The 21,251-nt window shown below is 38.0% G+C and overlaps 1 protein-coding gene across 1 annotated transcript; it reads right to left on the reverse strand.

Moving 5' to 3' along the window:
• Positions 1-13,564: 13,564 nt before the first annotated feature.
• LOC149792056 (large ribosomal subunit protein bL32m-like) lies at positions 13,565-20,137 on the reverse strand. The gene is made up of 3 exons (XM_089970553.1): positions 20,009-20,137; positions 16,059-16,349; positions 13,565-13,942 (listed from the first exon to the last, which is right to left on the reverse strand). The coding sequence occupies exons 1-3, from the start codon at positions 20,100-20,102 to the stop codon at positions 13,725-13,727; spliced, it is 603 nt and encodes a 200-aa protein (XP_089826679.1). The 5' UTR covers positions 20,103-20,137; the 3' UTR covers positions 13,565-13,724.
• Between the last annotated feature and the right edge of the window lie 1,114 nt (positions 20,138-21,251).

A 21,251-nucleotide genomic window follows, 5' to 3' on the forward strand; every position in this document is an offset into this window, starting at 1 on the left:
TAAATTCATCAGCGCCGTGTAGCAAACCATGCAGACACGAATACTGTGGACAACATGCTCAACAGGTCCGCGGTGGGAGTCTAGGACCGATACCGTGTATCAGATGCGGCATTGGAGTACGAGGAAAAACGCAATTATGTTCAGCGTGTGGGGGGAAACGCTATCGAGAACTAAAACGGTATTATGATAAAAAAAATCCAGACTCGAACACGTTCTCGGAGCGTGATTACATAAATAAGTTTTCAGACAAATTATGAATTAGACAAATGATTTGCTTATAGTATAATGAATCAAGAATTCGTCCCCGAACAAGAATTTGTTCCCGAACAAGAATTTGTTGCACATCCAACTATTCCAAATTATGAGGCAAACCGAGATGGCACGGTGCGACACTGCACGCGAAGACGACCAGTTGGTACAGTTGATAATGCTGGTTATTTAAGATTTACTGCCACGTGCTCAAAGAGGTATTTATGTCATCGTTTTATTTACGAATGTTTCTTTGGAGTGATCCCTAAAGGTCTTGTTGTTGATCACATTAACGGTAACATACTTGATAACTCTATAAACAATCTTCGCGTGGTCACTCAGAGCAAAAACTGCCTACTGGGTAACACAGGGTGTTGTAAAACAGTTGCAAGAAGAGCTATTAAATCTATAAACGCAGGTAAAGAAATTGTATTCCAGTCAATATACTCCGCCGGTAGGTATTTCGGTATTTGTCCATCTGCTGTACAGCGTGTCGCAGCTGGGATCCGCAAAACAGCATTTTCAAAGAAGCTGAAACAGAAGATTTCATTCTGTTATATAACTCTTATCGCTGACACAAACGACGATAACTCCTCCACGAGTGTGTAACGCTTTGCAGAGTTGTCGTCGTCAGAGGATTTACTTCCCCTGAGAAAGCCACCTTGATAAAATATTTTATCGAGTTCATAACATGTAATCATTTATTTACCGTAGAATATATATCTTTTTACAAACAATATCCTCGTTTTACTGAATATATCCGACTGTTTTGCTCTTCTGTGCTTGTTATATGACCGCGCTCGAGAAAACATACAATTAAAATATTTTAAACAAGTCCCGCCCACTGCTAGAGCGAATTTCCAACTCGCAAGTAACAGTTGGGTTATATACGAAATCGCTCCCTAAGACCTTTGGGTCGATCGAAAGTCAGCACGCGCAAGCAAAACCATAAATTAAATCCGCCAATGGCGGGTGTCTTTTGTGCACCATCCAATGGTCGATTCAATGGATGGTTTTGCTCTGCTGCTGATCGTAGAAAATGACCCACCTGCATGTTTGTGTCGTCATAGGATAAGTTAGGATAAGATTACATGTTCATTGTGCCTTTACTTGCTGTCATACTCGAATCAGAGGTAAAGGTTGTTCTGTGTTGTATCGTCCCTCCCGAGCTTCTAGACCGTTATTTGACGATCTAGAAGTTCCTCATGGGGGTGAGTGACCCCCAAAAATAAACAGATAGATGGATGCATAAAGCTCTACGTCACCTGGGTGCCCACCAATAGAAACATTCAGAAAGAGTGTTGGCCAAAAATAAACGGTAACATGAGGTGCCTAAGGGAAAAATCACAACACGAAGGTCTAATATAAGACAAAGAAAAAAAAATCCTAACAAAGGACTCATGAAAGAACCGTAGGCCGGTGAAGAGTACCCAGTAAGTGATAACCGCTCATCATCTATCTGTTTATTTTTGTTTTTGGTGATGCTAGCACGAGAAGTCCCTTGGACGAGAAATGCAAAGCATTTTTCATGCATTTAAAAATATAAAAATATATAATAATATGAATCACGAAAATATAAATACCATACTTGTTGAAATTAAAGAATTACAACAGCGAGGTTTTAATATTTTACTAGACACTGAAACAATTATGTCAGATTTTGAATCCTTGAATGAGCTATCACAATCGGGGAAGAACAATCTCCCCGCGTGTTATAGGTTCATTAAGGGTTTGCAAGATCGCATTTACAGATCACTTGCCGGGATAACTGAAAATCAGGTATCTGAATTTATTCCACTGTGCCGTGCAGTTGAGAAGATTCGTCTTGTATTGTCAAGCGAGTATGAGACTCGAAAATTAATTAGCACCAGGGTGAGACGGTTAAAAGGTTATATAAAGAATCTAGACACGGAAATGCCTTGCATTTCTGACGAAAATACTAGTATTTGTGACTACGAGGCCGACAAGGAAGTATAAACCGCCGCGTGTGACTCACAGCACAAAGTGAAAGTAGAACCTGAGAAACGCTAGCCCCCCCCGGAAACTCAAAGAGTTTCTCGAGTGTAAAGCACATTTCCACGGTAAAAAAAAAGTGTATTATTTTTTTTGCCCGAGCGTGGAAACTCTTCGAGTTTTACATGAGAAATGCTTTGCATTTCCAGAGAAGTCCTTAGACTTCCAGGATTTGCTTAAGCGTTTCAACATCAATACAACAATGAGAATAGTTCATAATCTGTTCTCGTTGACACCAAGCTGTGATCATATGATTTTGCTGTAGCTGTGTTAATTGTGACGACGTTAACAAGAAGTCTTCGTCGCCGTACACGTCAACGATTATTTTAACGGGGAAATACTGTTCTGGGAATGTCTGTATTTGAAATGCGGTTTTTATTGCCTCGTGAAGAATTTGCTTATCATGAATATGAACTCGTGCGTGAATGTATTCACACATTATATACAACTGTTTTTTTTTAAATGCGTGAGCGTGGAAACTCGAAGAGTTTCAGGACTTCACCAGTAAGTTCACGGAGACAGTCTCGCCACGCAGGTCCAACAACCCCCCCCGTTGGTCGGTGAGTTTAAAATTTATCGTTGACAACCACGGATTATTACACCGCAGATAGACCACATTGATTGGTTCTTGCACAATCAGAAAACCAGGGGGGTCTTTTGGTGTAAACGTATACAGGATAAACCCCTGCGTCGCCGTCGTAGTATCTGATGCGCTGTAACTGCCATCGATGACGTCACATACAAGATTGACCGCAATAACATCTGTGATATTTACGATCCCCGGAGATACGTGTCTGCCATCGGATGCTGTACTGTTGTCGTGTCTTAAAATAACAGGTTGTGGTTTTATTTTCGCATACGCGGCAAGAATATCTTTGAAAGATTCCGCGATAAGATCAGAGACTGATTTTCTTAGTGTGTGTACGTTATATCCAGGAAGTTTAAAATCTGAAATATCCTTCACGGGAATACCAAATAGGGTTGCAAAATTCGATCTTTTTCGGTTTCCATAATCGCCCTTGAGATCCAGTAGATGTTGAATTACTTTTTGATTCATAAATTCCATCGTGGATACGAGTTTGTTTAGTTTTTCTATGGTGGTGATAATGTTCGTGCGAGAATGCAAAGCATTCCGAGAACTGCTTGCAGAAACGCTAGCGTTTCCAGTTCCAGGTTTTGTTATATCAGAGATATAATCTTGGAAATGTCCCCGCAACAGGTCTAGCTGTTGTTTATGTGCTTGTTTGATCGGATTAAAAAAATGAGCTTCTATGTCTTCTGCCCGGTAATTCCGGCCTCCATACCCCTCAAAAAAAGCTGCCCCTATTATATCCAAGGGAACTTTATCTGATGTTGAAAACCAGGCTTGGCCTGATCGTAATCGATCTGAAAATAATAAATACTCGCCGTACACGAGGTCGTGTAGTTCTTCCTTCGTGGTCTCAAAATCCGACTTCGATGGTGGCGGTGGACCCGGTCCGACCTCGGGTCGTTCTCGTGGCCATCCTAATACTGTTCGGATTGAGCTGCTATAAATATCCACGGCGTATCCCGGTGTTGAGATTTCAATGACCGCAGACAGCGTTGGTTCGTGCGCGGCTATAGATATTTTGGCTTCCTTGCCGGTGATTCGTTTTATTTGGCGTTGTATCTCCGCGTTGATTTCTTCGATCTGATAACTCCCAGTGGGTAGCGTAATTGTATCCCAGTCGAATTCGTCAGAGTCGGCTTTGGTTTTCCACGAAAACACAAACGAATTATTTGGCTGCTGACCGGAAAATGATGCTGACCTGATATTGGGCCAGCTGTGATACGCACTGAGCTTCGACAACGCGATTTCGTTCACGGCAATTGGAGTTCGAAAATTAATGCTGAATTCTGGTGTCGTCGAGGACACTGAGATCATTGTGGTCCTTACCGGCGTTGTGTTTGTGACTATTTGCTGAAGCAGTTCCTGTGGCGTTGCCATCAGTGACATTATTTATTTGTTTAGTTTTCAAATAGTCATTGTACACATCTGACATTAGTTTGAATTCAGAATCTGATATCAACGCGGCGTCGCTGGATTGTGCGTCTAACGATGATGATATCAGCGATGATAATTTCTGATATGCGGTCGTGGCTGTATTTAATTTTGTCGTGTAATCGTGTAATTTTGTGACCGCGCACGAGGATATTTTTTTTGCTATGATGCCGAAAACTCCTGCTGTTGCTGTAGCAGCGGAAACAGAGATCGTGGCAGCGACTACTGCAGTCACTGGAGTGACCGCTGATAGTATTACTCCCGCGGATGCAACAACGGCAGATACTGAATAAACCATAACGTCTAACACTGTTATGCGTCTGCGGTATTTTTTTACTTTTTGACTGGTTACTTCGATGACAGTTTTTAACTCAGATTGCCACTCACGGACTTGATTATATCGATATTGTTGAGCATCTGGAAATGTTTCGGATTTCAACGTTGACATATTATTTAAAATCGCTGGCGATTTTCAATTACGCGGTCATCAACTCAGGCGTTGCAGCGACGAATTCCAAACAAAACCAGTAAGATGTTGCGGTTAATTTCTTGTCTTCGGCTTCAAGTATAAATATTTCTTCGGCGTTGCTGTTTAGTATTATAGTTACAACCCCGGAATACTTATCGGTGGAATGTCTCCAAGGATATGTTGTGAAGATTTCAAATTTAGCGGCTGAAAACACAGACAACCTGTACACGCCAGTGACCGTTGCTGTGTATTTGATAGTGTTGTTTTGTTGTGACCATGTTGCGAATCCCGATGATACCGTGAATACGATGTTGGTGATATGCCCGGAAGTAACTCCAGTGGGAACTTTAATCAAACTGGTTTTGTTAACGATCTCAGGAATACCCGATACTATATTCTGCTGTGTTTGTTTGATCGTGTTAATGTTATTTTCTATTATCTGAATTTGATCTGAAAAACTTTTTTCCGTTCTGACTACACCTAACCGGGTATTAATCTTATTGATATCGTTGGCGTTATTAGTAAGATTTGGTATGATTTCAGAAAGTTTCGTGTCGACGACTGGAGGATCCCCAAAGAACTTATCCACGGTCTCATCAGTTTTTGAGAAGTTTCTTCGAAGTCTTGTAAACGCGCCCACGTGAACATCATACTCTGCACGCAGCGTATTTAGTTTACCGTTGACGATGTCCACGTATTGTTTGTTTGACGCATCCTGGTCGGATTCGGGATTTGCTAACGCGGTTATTTTGTTGCCGCTCATGCTGAGTTCACCGGTCATTACGTCGCCGGCTTTTGTTACTTTATCGCTGATTAGGCCAGCAACGTGTTGGTACTGCGCGTCGACGTATTGTTTGTTTGCTGCATCGTCGTTCGAGGCTGGATCTCTGAGTACGGTTATTTTGTTTCCATTCATGCTGAGTTCGCCTGTCATCGTGTCACCGGCTTTTTTCACACATTTATCAACACCTTTATCAATACTGTCTTTGATGCTTGCGATTGATATGTTCGAGTCCTTGATCCGGCCGCCATCACTAAATGCGGCGAAGTTATCCTTGGTAGCTCCAAGAACTCTGCGAATTATATCATTCCACTTAATGTTGCTCGTTCTTAGTTTTCCCTGCTTGTCCTGAAAAATAGCAACTTCATCTGGGTCAACTCCAGCTATATTCAAAAGATTATCGACTTCATCTCGGGTCGCATATTTTGAGAGATCAACATCTGTGCCAGGTTTGACTTTTCTTGTGAAAGGTCTTCCGTAAATATCCACCATTATTCTTATTGCTGTTTTTCAAATGCGAGCATGAAAATGCTAAGCATTTCTCGATGCGGTATATTCATACACTACTCGATGCGGAGACGTTGCCAGATTTTTTGAGATTGCATCAAGAACATTTAAAACCTCGTTTCCACAAATGGGCGGATCAATTAATGTTTGTGTTGGTAGCGTCGACTGCCACACTGGAACATTAGAAAATCTGCTGACATACTTGAGAAACTCAGTTGGCGGTGCTAAACCGTACGAATCAAAATAGATAATTCCACGTGGATCGATCGCGTAAGCAACCCAGTGAGTTCCAGGACCGTCTTTGTTGTCGAGATTGATAATGCCAGTTTCTGGATTATTCGGCCGCGTCGGTAATTGATCTCGCATAAATACTCCTCTGAAATGTTTTATACGCAATTTTTTAACAGCATCGAGTAAATCAAAATTGCTCAACGGCGTTAGAATTTTTTTGGATACCATGATGGTGGAGTTCCTGGTAGTCTTAGACCTGATCCGCGAGTGGATCTCCCCTTTTTTTTCTTGTATCCTTTTCCCGTTGCCTTCTTTAGTGCCATTCCAGCTGCAGTTCCAACTGCACCGAGTGCTGCAGCTTTTGCCGCTGCGCCAAGTAATCCTGGAATTGCAGCAGCTAGTATTGGGATGAGGGGAAATATTCCACCGGTTTTAGTCATGTCCTTGATAGCTGCAGCAGAGAAATCAAGGCGGATACCGGTTTTTGCTGTTAGTGCCTTATTAAAATGTTTAATCTGAGTATTAGTCAACGACAGCTTGTTTGGACCACCAGTAATCTGATCTCGTTTTAGTGTTATTGATGTCCCGCACGTGCTTGCGTGTTTTGATTGCAATTTCTTCGTTTGACCGGAAGTCAAGGTGACATTAACATGACTGTATGACATTATATTTCAGAAACTAATCTAATTGTTACATGTTTTCTACTGGAGCGTCAATAACTCTCATTCGTCCGCCAACACCTTCAAGCAGCATTGCTTTATCGGAGAGTATAACCGCGACAGCTCTAAAACCACCAGGAATTGCAGGTGGACCAACAACTGCAGCGGGAAACTCACCAACGTTAGCCTTGAAGTGTATATCAACGACAGATTGTTTTGTTAGATCAAGATGTTCCAACGAAAAGTAATAAATCGGATACAGCGTTGTAAAATCCAACTGTGATATCTGCAAACCCGTGTCAATATTTTGATCGCGTCCCATAAATGTCATTAGACGATGATACGCACGCGCGACCTGATTATTTGCGTAATCTATTAATATATCCTCGGATGGTTCTTGATGCCCGTTTATTCGCAGCGAAACCCCAGAAACAGCGAGTTTATCAAATATCATATGCGATCGTGCTTGACTATTTACTCGTGCGTTACCTTGAAGTGCTATAAAAATATGTCGCGGTGCTGACACACCCTGCTGTGATGAGATATGCCAAGTAAACTGTCCAGCACCGGCACCTTGAATAGAATCTGTTGTTGTTGTCAACCATGATATCAGTGATTTACCGCCTGTGTCCATAAAAGAGAGTAACCGTTGCTCTTCAGCGAGTGATGGAGACATTACTGGCATCCACAATGCAAGCTTTAATAATATTACTTTACCGGCAGCGACAGCGGGATCATCGTCTCGCCAAACAGCGTCGTTGTCGTCGCCTTTTCGTACGAGTATAACCGAATGTTTGGCACCAAAAATAACTTTGCGAACATTTCTACAAAAACCAAAGATGTGAGACAGTGGAATTATACATGAGAATTTTCTCTGTGGATCTGCCAACATTAATTGACGTGACCTAAATCCTAAATTATAATTCGGATTGGGAAAATATAAATCTTCAATAGCATTACTAGCAACAGCAGGAGCAGCACGGTCGAATGGTTGTCTAATAATGCTAGGTCTACCATCTGGTTCATCATAATTATCTTTAGCGAACATCATAGTCGGACCAGCCGATCTGGTGTAATCATCTGAGTATCGTGCTAATCCGACGATTGTTGTAGCAACGTCAACATTATCCTGAATCGTTTCAATTTCTTTTCCATCAATGCTGTATGAGGCACTTCTGAATAGTGCCATGATACCGTTGTTAACAAACCCAACTTGAATATTAGCGTCGTATGGTGTATCAGCAGGAACATCTGTTACAAGTTCCCCCGTGACTTCAAGAAATGCTTCCGCGGGCAAGAAATATCTACTTGTGTCCTGAACTTGTAATTCAATTCGTCCTCGCTGATTAGGATTTCTTGCTTCGTAAGAATAATACTGATAATCGCGAACAGATTCATCTTTGAGTATTGGTGCTTCCATGTCAAATGCTGGATCAGATACGCGTTTAAACATTTTATATAAAATTATTGTCGTCTAAAACGAAGACCACTTCGGGAAATTCCGCTTCCTGATATCAGGCTTGTATTTATTTGTTCGGGTGTTTGGGTTACAAGCTCTGCAAGTTTTTGATTGGCAGCCTGATTTATTACTTTACTGACGTCCGCGGGCATAAGTTCAGTACTGGCCAGTTTCACCGGTGGTGGTTTTTTTGATCTGCGAATTAACCGTGACAGTCTGTCCTTGATTGACGCGAATGCTTTCCCGGCGAGATCACCAACAGATCCAAGGGCTTTATCCTTGATAACATCAATAGCTTTCATCGACAATTGTTTTGCAATCGGTAATGCCTTAGGGGCTATTCTTGAAAACAAACCAGTAATTGTATCACCGAGACCATCTCCGTAGGTTGCTCTGTAGACTGGTAATCGCGAGTTTACTACGCGGACTGGTAACACGCTAGTGTGTCTAGGTTGAGAATTGTGCACGATCATTTTATTTAATTATTGTTTCTCTAACTAAATTTGCTAGTCGCTGTGGTAACCATCCGCGAGTTCATCAATGAGTCCCCGGTAAACGCCGATATCCATGATGCCACGCTGAAATAGTCTCTGACAGATATCTGCGGCTTCATTTATAATTTCCGGAGAGTTGTTTCCGGCGCGTCTTCCTCCGATGAGAACTTCCAACCGTGATACGTCATTGACGATATTGTCAGGACATATGTGGTTGTTATATCCGCGACCAGTGTAACCTTTTCCTGTTTTCTTTAGTTTTGCTGATACTTTAACAATTTCATCAAATACAGATCTTTCCTTTTTTTCTATCTTTTCTATCTTATAGTGGGTATTCTTTTTCGGTATTCCTTTTTGTAATTTTTCTCTTTCATCCCTTAAATCTCTTAATTCATTTTTTAATTCTTCTATTCGCTCTTTCAGTATTTCCTCTTCTGATATATCGGGGGGGATGGGCGACGAAACAGGAGTGGTAAAATCATCATCAGGAGCGCTAGCCCCCATTTGTTCAGGTGATGAAATTTCAGGCACTGGATCAGGCAGTGTCATTGCGGGGTCTATTTTTAGAGCTGGTGGTCTCTTCTCCTGTAGTCTCGACTGTTTTTTCATTTCCTTTTCCTGTATTTTTTTCTTCTTTTCTTCCTCCCTTTCCTGCCTTTTCATTTCCATTTCCTGTATTTTTGCCTGCCTTTCCCTTTCCTTTGCCCTCATTTGTTGGTCTCTTAGTTCCTTACTAACCCCAATTACGCCAGTTTTTATGAAATTATAGGTATCATCAATTTTAGATATTCGAGAAATACCTCGGTTTATTTTGTAAACATAATCCCTCCAATCAGCCAGGGTTATGCCCGAGGCAGCTCCTGGTTTTAGAAATTCTTGCCGGTTAGGATAATTTAAGACAATCCAAGCAGAAAACTCCTTAAGTTCATCCACGCTAGTAAGTGGAATATTTTTTATATCAGTAATACCATCTTCGGTAAATTTATTAATAAATGTTTCCTTAGCAACTGTCACTACTCCGGCGGCACCTGGATCAACTACAGCACCTTCATCTGCCTGTTGCTGTTTAAGTTCTTCTATTGCTTGAAGTAACCCTCGTTTTGTTTTGGTAGGGTCAGCAGGATCAGGTTTTCCTACAATTGCAGTTTTAACTTCACCAGTAGCTGCTGTAATAGGCTTAAATAATTCCTCCGCAGATGTTGCAAACTCAACTTGCGCTTCTTGTCTTGCTTTTAATTTTTCTCTGACGGAATCACGGACCGGAATAAATTTTTTAATCGCGGCTAGTCGTTGTCGTGCCAATCTAGTTGTGAGTGCTTCTCCAATATTTGCCATTATTTATTTATCAATGATTTAATTCCGTTAACATAAAAGTGTTTTCTCGTAGCAGCAGAGGGGGCGCAAACTACACCTGATTTTTCGATGATACCTCACCGTGGAAATTATGTCGGATACGAGTCGGATTTATTGAAGTAACTCGCGCGCCAGCGGAAATACAAAGCATTTTCGGGGACATTTTTTTTTGTCCTGTATTCTGAATAGAAGGGTTATTTCGTCGAAATAAGCCCTCTATCGAGGAATAGTTTCCTGGAGGGGTTTATTGTGAAAATAGTTTCGGTCTGTTCGCCCCCTCTGCTGCTAGCAGTAAACTTCTTTGAACTTGCCGACAGGACATCAAAGACAAAGGTTATTTTTATTACAAAGCAAGCAGACATTGGAAGCCGACTTTGGACTCGGAAGCCGATTTTTTTTTTTAAAGGATATCAATACAATGGTTATTTTATTGCAAAGCAAGCTGACCTCAGATGCCGACTACTGGATTCTTTTAAGTGTGCCGATTTATTTTTTTAGCTTTGAATATACAAAGATGACCAAGATATGGAAGCTAACTTTGGTTCCTTTTCAACAGTATTCACAAAAAGTTTGACAATAAAGTAAAACAATGGAACAGTTTTTAAAGTTGCACAATATATTGCTTCGTGCACGAACATCGATGACCCAGCATCATCCAGAAGATTTGGAGAAAATAAAATCACGTGATGAATTCGTGATGGCCAGAAGAGAAACAGATCATTTCGCCAACAATATAATCATTAACATGGATGAAACTCTAGTGTACTTTGATCGCATTCCTGGATGGACTGACGATAAGATGGGCATCAAAAGTGTGAGAATTAGCAAGACTAGTGCAGATTTGAAAAAAAATATTCCTTTTGTTCTTGCAGTTTCCACTTCAGATGGTGTTGCCTCCAACAATTTTTCACGGTATGAGAAAGTTAACAAAGTATTCATGTACCAAAATAATAGACCGTACGTGTGCAGGAGAAGGGTTGTGTTGATGAGATGCTGCTGCAGTGGATTAAAGAGTTTTATCTCAAGTACAGTTTTATATTTAAAAAATAAAATTTCAGTTGGATTGCAATTTCCGACATGTAATTTTCGAATGATTTAAAAGGTGTCCCACAACTTACGACTCGAAAAAAACGATGTGTCCCAGAACATACATGCACAAAAAAATTACTTTTAAAATTAATTTATGGTGTCCAAACAAATACGGTGTCCCAACATATGCGGTAAATACGGTATGCATTAATGTATTAAAATTGTCAAAATTACATTCTTGGCCCTGAAAATGTAAATACTGAACTCATGAAAATGTTGTACTATTATTAAACATTGAAAATAATGTTAGGTACATTGCTTTCATTTATAGTGACCTTGTTTACAGCAAGGTCAGCATGTAAAAATTTAAGTACATCTCTTGGATTCAAGTCATTGGCAGAACAAAGGGGTGCCAGCATCACCTTTGGAAAAAATAAACTCTTTACCCAAGCCACTTTCATCGTTTAAACAATTAACTGTTGGAAAACAAAAGACAATGCGACCAATGAAAGGAGATCCTAATACACATCCTAAATTATATGTGGAATAAATGTGGAAAATTACAATTTTATGTTCTGCTAAACCACAAAACTAAAAAGGATCAACGATATCCAGTCAACCTATATTCAGAATTTTTACCTTTATAATAGTCATTTTTTACTGAGAATATATGACAGTTATTGAATATATGCTGGTTATGTTCCCAATATGTGTGTGAGTGTGATTTGGATTTTTAACATAGCTTGAACAATTTTTGCAGTCATATCACAACATATCTTCAATGTGTCAGTCTATAGTGATGTCTAGCACTGAAGCATCATGCCACAGACATGTAGTATGATGTCCCACCCAGTCACATTATCCTGACACAAGGCCAACCAGTCCTAACACTAACCTCTTAATGCTGAGCACCTAGTAAGGCAGACGTTAGTACCATTTTTATGAGTCTCTGATATGGTTCTTCTGGGGTTCTGACCCATGACCTCTCACACTCGAGGCAGATGCTCAGTCCACTAGGCCACAAGAGTGGTTCCCAATATATTTATAACATTTTCAACAAACATGTTTTTTTTTATATAGATTACATCTCTTTAGAGGATCACTTATAACACTGAAAAGAGTAACTTTTGGGTTTGTGAGACAAAGTAAATAAAACAGCAATGGATGTAACGCTAAAATGTGATCTGGAAGAATGACGAATACAGCAAAATCTACATTTAATTTTTTGTAAAGTTACAAACAAGGATATAGCTGACAAAAAGTACTGTAAGTAGTGTTCACTATAGTATGTCTCCAGGTAAACTTGAATCAACTTGCAAATTTTTTATTTGCCTGACTATCTCATGTTGGTGAATTCTGAAGACAAAAAATGCACATGCAAAATAATATAAATACTAGCATTTTACAGCAATTTATTGACACTGAACAAAGATCTGTATTATAGATCTATATCACAAGGTCAACACCAATCAGTTTTAAAAAAGCATAAATTTGAATTCACTGGGGAAAATATAAATGTTGTACATGTGCCAGGTGCATCAAGCTGATGACTTACCGTACTATTGAAACAAAATGGTCAAAATGGATTATAAAATGCAACAGATTCTTCCGAATTACTGTTCACAGTAACAAACAAAAGTTTAAACTATTAAACATTCGAACTAAAGGCGGGCCACATTGTGAGAACAAGAGGAGTTAATATAAAAGTTACTTACCTTTGTCTACATGATATGTTGTACCATTTTGTTCATATTTTAAAAAGAGCTGAATTTGAGGCAATTTTCTAATGTTAACTTTTTATTGGGTACGATGGACATAGAAAGTCTATAGTTCGAAATTATCATGGAAAATAAAACACCGACACTTGAGTTGGTGTATAATAATAGTCAATCGTGTACGAGAAAGTCAGTTACTCTAAATTTCTCTTTCGTGGTCCAGAATGTTCCATAAGAACTAATTACTGTTAACCTTACTATGAATGCTACCGATATTCCAGATGATATAGCACAATATATCTTGTACTTACTAAACGACAGCTAAAACTATCACGTGCCTCAAATCTAACCTTTGGTGATATCGCTTATAAGGGTCTATTCAAGAAATTATTTTCTAAACAAATATTTTATTTAGAGAGAGATGATGGGCCTTAATCAAACTAGTCTAAATCACATTACAAGAGGAAACTATTATTTCATTCTCAAATGTTTCAATCATTTTTTGAAGTCAACATATACTAAACAATATAAAAATTATGATGTCCCCACCCCACGTCCCGTAACAGCTGACACAACAAAATCCAATATTAATTTAAATTTTATTTTGATGAGGAAGTGGTTAAAGAGGTATGAGATGCTTGTTATGGAATTAAAACAATGTAAGATCCTTGGACATGTTTATTTACACAAAAGAATCTTAAATTCCACATCGCTAAAAACAAATACAAGTACAATATCAGCATCACGATCCGTGTCCTTTGGTTAACAGATTTTTGGCGAACCACAGAGGTCTTGGTTTCTTCATCTCTACAATATATTTTCCCTTGTACTTTGCTCGATCTTCTTGATCATCCTCGTACAAGTAAACAACCTCTGACCTTGGCTGGTTATATTGAAAATCTTCGCCCATTGCCGTTTTCATGGCCTCTGTTTCCTCCCTGACTTTCCCATAGCATTTTGCTGAGAAAAATAAAGGCATACATGTGTATATGTGTGGAGAAACAAAAATAAATAAGTAAATTGAGAGAGTGATACTTTGATGTACACCTTTTATTAACTGGATGAAAGTAGTCACGTAATTCAGAGGTACAACACTGGCTCAGTGCAATAATGTAAATATAAATATTGCAGTGCTGAACACACACACACACAGAAAGAGGGGTGATAGAAGAAAGATAGCTGGGGGAGGGAGATAAACTGCATTTCATTTGCATATACTTACATATTCAGAAAGATCAATAAAGACAATATTGACCAAAATGTAAAAAAGTTCTTACTGTAAACAGCTACTAAATTAACAGTAGAATCTGTTTTTCCAGAAAATCCCATCATCTATTTTAAATACCTGTGCATCTCACTCAAATGAATTTACTTACAATGCTGATATATGTGTACATCACATGTGAATCTGTACTTCCGATGCTAGTATAATTGAACACATCACTCAAATGCACATACTTACAATAAAGTGTATGCTCACTTAAATACCAACAATATAAATTTTACACCTATCCTGCCAAGACATAATACATTTAAAAAAAAAAAAACATTCAACGTCACAGAAGCAAGAAAAGTAAGCTACAGTGAGCTCCTTTTGTTGTACTAAGTGATTCCCTCTGATGAACACAGACTAAAGTTTTGTGACTGCATATACAACAGTGTCAGAGAAAATTAACTAAATGCAAAAACTGTGTGTTAACACCTATGGCAAACATGCTGCAGTGGGAAATGTGATCCTATATCTCACTAATAAAACTTGAGTGTGGAAATCTCAATTACTTACTGTGTGCATCTCGAATTTTAAATCTTATGACACAGTATAATCGCTGTGTATGTTTAAGGAGACACAAAGAACATTATTGTTATTTACATACATGGAGAACCATAAATCTTCATATGTACATGGAGAACAGTCACACTTAGTCATTTCTGCAAGAACTTTCAATAGCATCGAAGTAAGCAAGCTATCGTGCAACAAAATTATTTTAAAAAATTATATCGCATACACAACTCGAGCAGTATAGTGTTTCACTTAACATGTGGCACCATTTTCTTTATAAGTATAGACTAGTCCACAAACTATCTTATCAATTTAATGAATCTGTGAGGAAAAGCTCAGATTTTTTAAGAAACCCATGTGTTTTCTTGGAAATGGGTCATATGCAGTTGTCATAAATAACAAATAAGAAAAGTACTCTTATTCTATGCAGCAGTGATTGTTTTTAGAATATTCTCAAATTTACACAAGTAGAATTAAAGAGATGATAATAAAAGTGATGAAAACAGCTTCTTATTGCCTTATTTTAATTTTATTTCTTACTGTACCAAAAAACAAGCGTAAATCCATGTATAGGTAAGCATCAGATGTAATTTGGTGAAAAAAGCATAATAATTACGCCAAAAGTACAATGGTTGGCATGTATACACAGATATCTCAAAACATTCTAACCTCGATTCAGTTGTGCCCACCTGAGTGTGACATCAGTGACCTGTTGGCTCTGCCCAGTTCATATCGATTTTGCACAAGGGACAATAAGGTGCAAACAGCAAAAGTTTATCACTGGCTCATAATGTTAATTTATTTTGGACGGCCTATGCCCAGTAGGAAACTAGACTAGAGGGCAAATCTAAGGTAATTAAAACTGATATTCAAATGTGGGTCATAAAAATACACAGCCTGGAATTTCCATGTATAAGACATGGGTAAAATTAAATTCCCTGAAAGTATGTGTCTATTGAGAACACGGTAACATACTGTGTGCATCGTAAATACTTGCAACATACTGTGTGCATCTCATTTTAATAAATACGACAAATTGTATGAATCTCACTTGAATATAACATGAAGTGTGAATCTCACTTGAATACTTATGGCATACTGTGTGAATATGTCGAAAATATACTTTCGACATATTCTGTGAATCTCACTTGAATACTTACGACATATTGTGTGAATATGTCAAAAATAGGGTTTTGACATATTCTGTGAATCTCACTTGAATACTTATGACATATTGTGTGAACATGTCAAAAATATACTTTCAACATATTCAGTGAATCTCACTTGAATACTTACGACATATTGTGTGCATCTCATGATATGTTCCACATTCTAAACAGGCCACTATGTTCTTCTTAATAGCTGTCACTTCCTTGAATTCTTTTCCTTGAAACTTCCGAGTCAGTCTTCTTTCCAGCGTTCTACGACTTTTTGGAACTCCCCACAAGATGCTGCCAAATATTGAGTCAATGACAGATCTGGATGAACTCGATTCTGAATTCTTTTGCTGCTTAAATCTGGATTCTGAATCACTGTTTACTCCATCCAGACCCAAGTCAAAGTTTGGAACACCAAGGGTGGGAAGCCCTGTCATTAAATAAAAATGATACAATTGTTTGAAGATAGTGTTGCAGCATTGGAATGATACAACCTATCACATATCGCAGCAATTGGCAGATGTCGACTGTTTTGACAAAAATGCAACCATCTCCAGCCAATTTTTTCTTTGGGGGTGGGGGAATGGAATGCATGGAAATAGTATCTAAAAATGCGAACTTCATGAGATAAACCATCCAATGCAATTTCCAGAAACTGGCTGTAAATTTAGTTGTAACTGGATCCAAGTTTTGCTACCTGATTTTATTTGTTCTAACAAATGCAAATGGTCAGGCATACAGACTCCCAAACTGGATCTTGGCATCTTAAAATCTGAGCAGTCATCTTCAAAGTTTCAGTGAATTATCAAGATACAATCAATTTATCCTTTTCCAATTTGTCTATCATTATCCTTGTCCAATCTGTCCATAATTATCCTTGTCCAGTCTGTCTATAATTATCCTTGTCCAATCTGTCCATAATTATCTTATCTTTGTCCAATCTGTCCATAGTTATCCTTGTCCAATCTGTCCATAGTTATCTTTGTCCAATCTGTCCATAGTTATCCTTGTCTAATCTGTCCATAATTATCCTTGTCCAATATGTCCATACTTATCCCTGTCCAATTTGTCCATAGTTATCCTTGTCCAATCTGTCCATAATTATCCTTGTCCAATCTGTCCATAATTATCCTTGTCTAATTTGTCTATTATTTTATCCTTGTCCAATCTGTCCATAATTATCCTTGTCCAATCTGATCATAATTTTCCCCTTACTTTAGCGAGGAATATTATGACACCATCCATCTGTCTGTATCTCCTCTCAAGCTAATGTGAAATTCATTAAACTTGTACACACTTTGCCCATGTGACATTCAAGCAGCTGGGTGGAAGTTCACCATACTTGGTACACATTCTGCCTATGTGATAACCATTTACAAAAAGGTTATGCTTTCTTACCTCTTCTCTAGTTCAAGTAAAGGGTTCAAAGTCAACTATAACAAAATAAATTATAGGGAAATTTTGTAATATTGTTTATCATGCCATAGACATGCATTTCTTTCGGGTGAATACATAGTACTGTATATGTAACAAATTAGGGTTAAAACCAGCAGTCATAACTTGGGAATTGAAGGGGACGGGGGAGATTAAGTACACATACCACTAGCTTGCTGTGTCATTGCAGTTTAATACAGCTGAAAGGTAAAGGTCGGTCTTTAGTTCTGAAGTCATCCAAAGTCATTTTTATGGAGAGTGTCAATAATCAGTTTTTGATTTGATGCAAAATGTGTTCAAACTAGATTATCCATTATTATCTGCCATCATGCAATGTAATATAGAATTCATGTTGCTATACTTGCCTAAATTTTGATACATGGAAAAACAATAATTAAAGCTAAAGTCATTCATCTGATGTACTATTATAAATAACCACATGTAGATCTCCAGGTCTTTCTGCCTCAGAAGTCAATTATTGTAAATATCAGCACATTTTCCCACCACTCAGCAACAAGTATGAATCTTTGAACTTGCCGCCCAGCTACTATATCATGTTCTTTTGATGCATTCTTACGATCACAACATGCACATCTAGGGGTCTTTCAGCCATTTAATTCTGTCATTGTAAATATCAGCTCAGCTAAAATGATTAATTGATCAGCCTTTGAATTTGCCGCCCAGAGAACTCCCACATAAATAATTTTCTGTGTCGCAGATAACAAATTTGCATTCAATTATGCATGATTAAGTGTTTGAGACCTCTGAGAATGTACATGCAAAACAACAGAATGGACTTCTCAGTCAAAGAGCTTCAAAATGTTGATCTTATTCATTCAATGAGATAATGGTAAAAAACAAGAACTTAAAATGAAAATGAAAACTGTAACTTTCTTATACTACACAGGTTAATTATCAACAAGTTTTAAATATAGCAACAAAAGCTTGAAGGGAATATACAAATTTTGCTTCAAATAAATACAGTAAAGTTGGATTAAAATTTTCCACTTCTGATAACAATGCATCAAGAAATACCAGTGCTAATAACAACAATAATAAACTTTATTGTGTATTGTCATATGGTGGCCATGTTTTTATAAAAAGCTAGTTCATTTCCACCTTAACTATCTTTGCTAGCCAAGGGCCATTAATCCACTTTGTTCCAAGTCTACGAATATGTGCCCTCTCATGTACAGGTACACATTTCTCTTACTTCGAGTTGTAACTGGTTGATACAATTAAAACTAGCATTCCTTTCCCAATAATAAATTAGTGGTGCTCTCTGATAAGGAATTAACCTCTCACTCAGCCTTTGGCAGGGAGGAGATAATATGCCGAGTCCAATCATAAAAATCAACACAGATTTATGCCATAACTGGCCCTACTCAATACAGATTTATGCCATAACTGGCCCTACTCAATATAGATTTATTCTGTAATTGGCCCTACTCAATAGATTTATGCCGTAACTGGCCCTACTCAATACAGATTTATGCCATAACTGGCCCTACTTAATAGATTTATGCCATAACTGGCCCTACTCAATACAGATTTATGCCGTAACTGGCCCTACTCTATACAGATTTATGCCATAACTGGCCTAGGGTTAGAGGCTTCCTTGGGTCTAGTCCTACAATGTAAGGCATAGCACGTTATTTTTGTATGAGTGCTATGTCTTATTACCCAAATAACGTGGTTAGTATCGCGTTTTCTGATGTCTGTTGACATCATAATGAGTAGTCAAAGTTTCTTGGCAGCCCACATCAACACTCCTCCACGAACTGATATGAAATTAATAAATTTACTGTGCTGTTTTTATCCTGGTGGAATCAAAATCTGACACTAGCAAATGGGTTCATTTTAATGTTCCGTTGACATACATTTGAATTTGTTGAAATGCGACAGTAGTCGAAGTATGCCGAAGTATGTTCATGTGGGGGATATATATGTTTCTTTACAAAATATATTTTTATTCATTTCGTTAAATAATTTAATTTGGTTTTTTTTTATTTTATTCGTTTCTTTAGAGAATATTTCAACTTAACCCGATTTTGGCATTACCGGCTTTCATCCCTTTCCAGCCAACCGAAATGTAGGCCAGTGAAACTGGAAAACAGGTCAATTTCTTTTGTGAGAATTGAATTTATTTGAGAAAAGACATCAGAATAAGTAAAATCTGACTAAAAGATTATGACTTTACTTTGTAGAAAAGTGTCGTTATTTTAGTTGCCAGTTGTGTGAGATATTCCAGAAAATTTTTCTTTCGTTATGATGTTAGTTGACATCAAAACGCGCTACACAGGCCGTTATTTGGGCAGTAAGACCCTGACGCCCAAAACAAATATCAGCCTCAAGGTCTTACGTGTAGGACTACCTTTAAGTCATTACAGCACTTCATGCAAACTCAAGCATGCAGATAGTCCACATCGGAACTGCAGCTTATAATGTTGTTTTCTGCCACGGCCAGCAATATCTAGCGAAGAAAAAGTATTTTTAAAAAAATAATAATAATAATAAAAGTAACGGGTAAGAAGTATTAGGTCTATAAAAACGACTTTGTGTAATACCCCACCCCATTTATAGCAATTTTTGATCCTACAACATGACACTTGTATCGACAACAATAATGCATTTAATAAAGAAACAACAATCAACCTCTGTTAAGTGAATCTTGCACTCGAATACGATGGACTAAAGTCTCCAATTTCTGTAATACATTCCAAAGTCGAGTCATTAGTGTCACAGCCATGCTGCACCGCTAGCCGACCTTGCCGAATAACGAACGATTTGATTGGATCAGATGAAATCAGTTTAGTTTGGAAAATATTTGGAACAAGACTTTCTTGTAAATGTCAATTCAACAAATACGAATTCCAGATTGCTTCGATCTTTCTCGAGAAACAGGTTTTTTTGGGGGGGGGGTGGGGGGGAGGTCGGGTGGTTCTGGGGGTGCATAGAAACATATAAATACACCGAAACACTAGACACAGTGAATACACCAAAACGCACTTTAATCATATTGTTTATACAATATTGTATCATTGGTTGTCTACCTGTAATTCATAACCTTCATAATTTAATATTAATTATAGTATAGGGTATATGGTTTGAGAATTGTATTAAATATTTTTTTAAATGAATTTTAGGAAATGGATATTCTCCTATCGCTATTAAAAGACTCTTAAATGAAAATTCAAAATTGAGCAAATATATAATACTCTACAAACAAACAAAAAACGCGGTAAACATAGTGCAACAGATTTTAGTTGGAAATAATGTAATTTTCCGATAACTTTTTGGAAAAATATTTAATCTTTGTATCTGGTTTCGTATTTTTTTACATGCGATTTGTGTATCATGATAATAAAAATTCAAAGAAGACATTCATTTTGCGATACTGAATAAGATTCTGCTGATAGGATTAAAGTATGTGTCGTTATTTTAGGTGTTTAGCAGCACATATCCTCTAGTATGTGTCGTTTTTTTTAGGTGTTTAGCAGCACATATCCTCTAGAATGTGTCGTTATTTTAGGTGTTTAGCAGCACATATCCTCTAGTATGTGTCGTTATTTTAGGTGTTTAGCAGCACATATCCTCTATGCAATTTCAGATACTGACATGTAAACACAAAACACAATCAACTAACGAGACAACAAGTTAAGGGACTTGATACATGATGTAAGGATGAGACAGATATCAAATATGCTTGGTACACTCAATTCTAAAACGGTACAAAGTAGGAGATCTTAAGTACAGTATGTGGCTTGCACACGGTTGTAGGGAACAGCCCGAAATTAGATAACTGGGCAAAATTTTATCGTTATTACATCCATGGCGTTTTAGAGAGATTCAGCTGCCACCTTGGGACTCAGGCCGAACTTCTCTTCCATTCCCTCCT

Source organism: Sinohyriopsis cumingii, chromosome 9 (genome assembly GCF_028554795.1).
Source record: "Sinohyriopsis cumingii isolate HCF-2022 chromosome 9, ASM2855479v2, whole genome shotgun sequence".
NCBI classification, from domain to species: Eukaryota; Metazoa; Mollusca; class Bivalvia; order Unionida; family Unionidae; genus Sinohyriopsis; species Sinohyriopsis cumingii.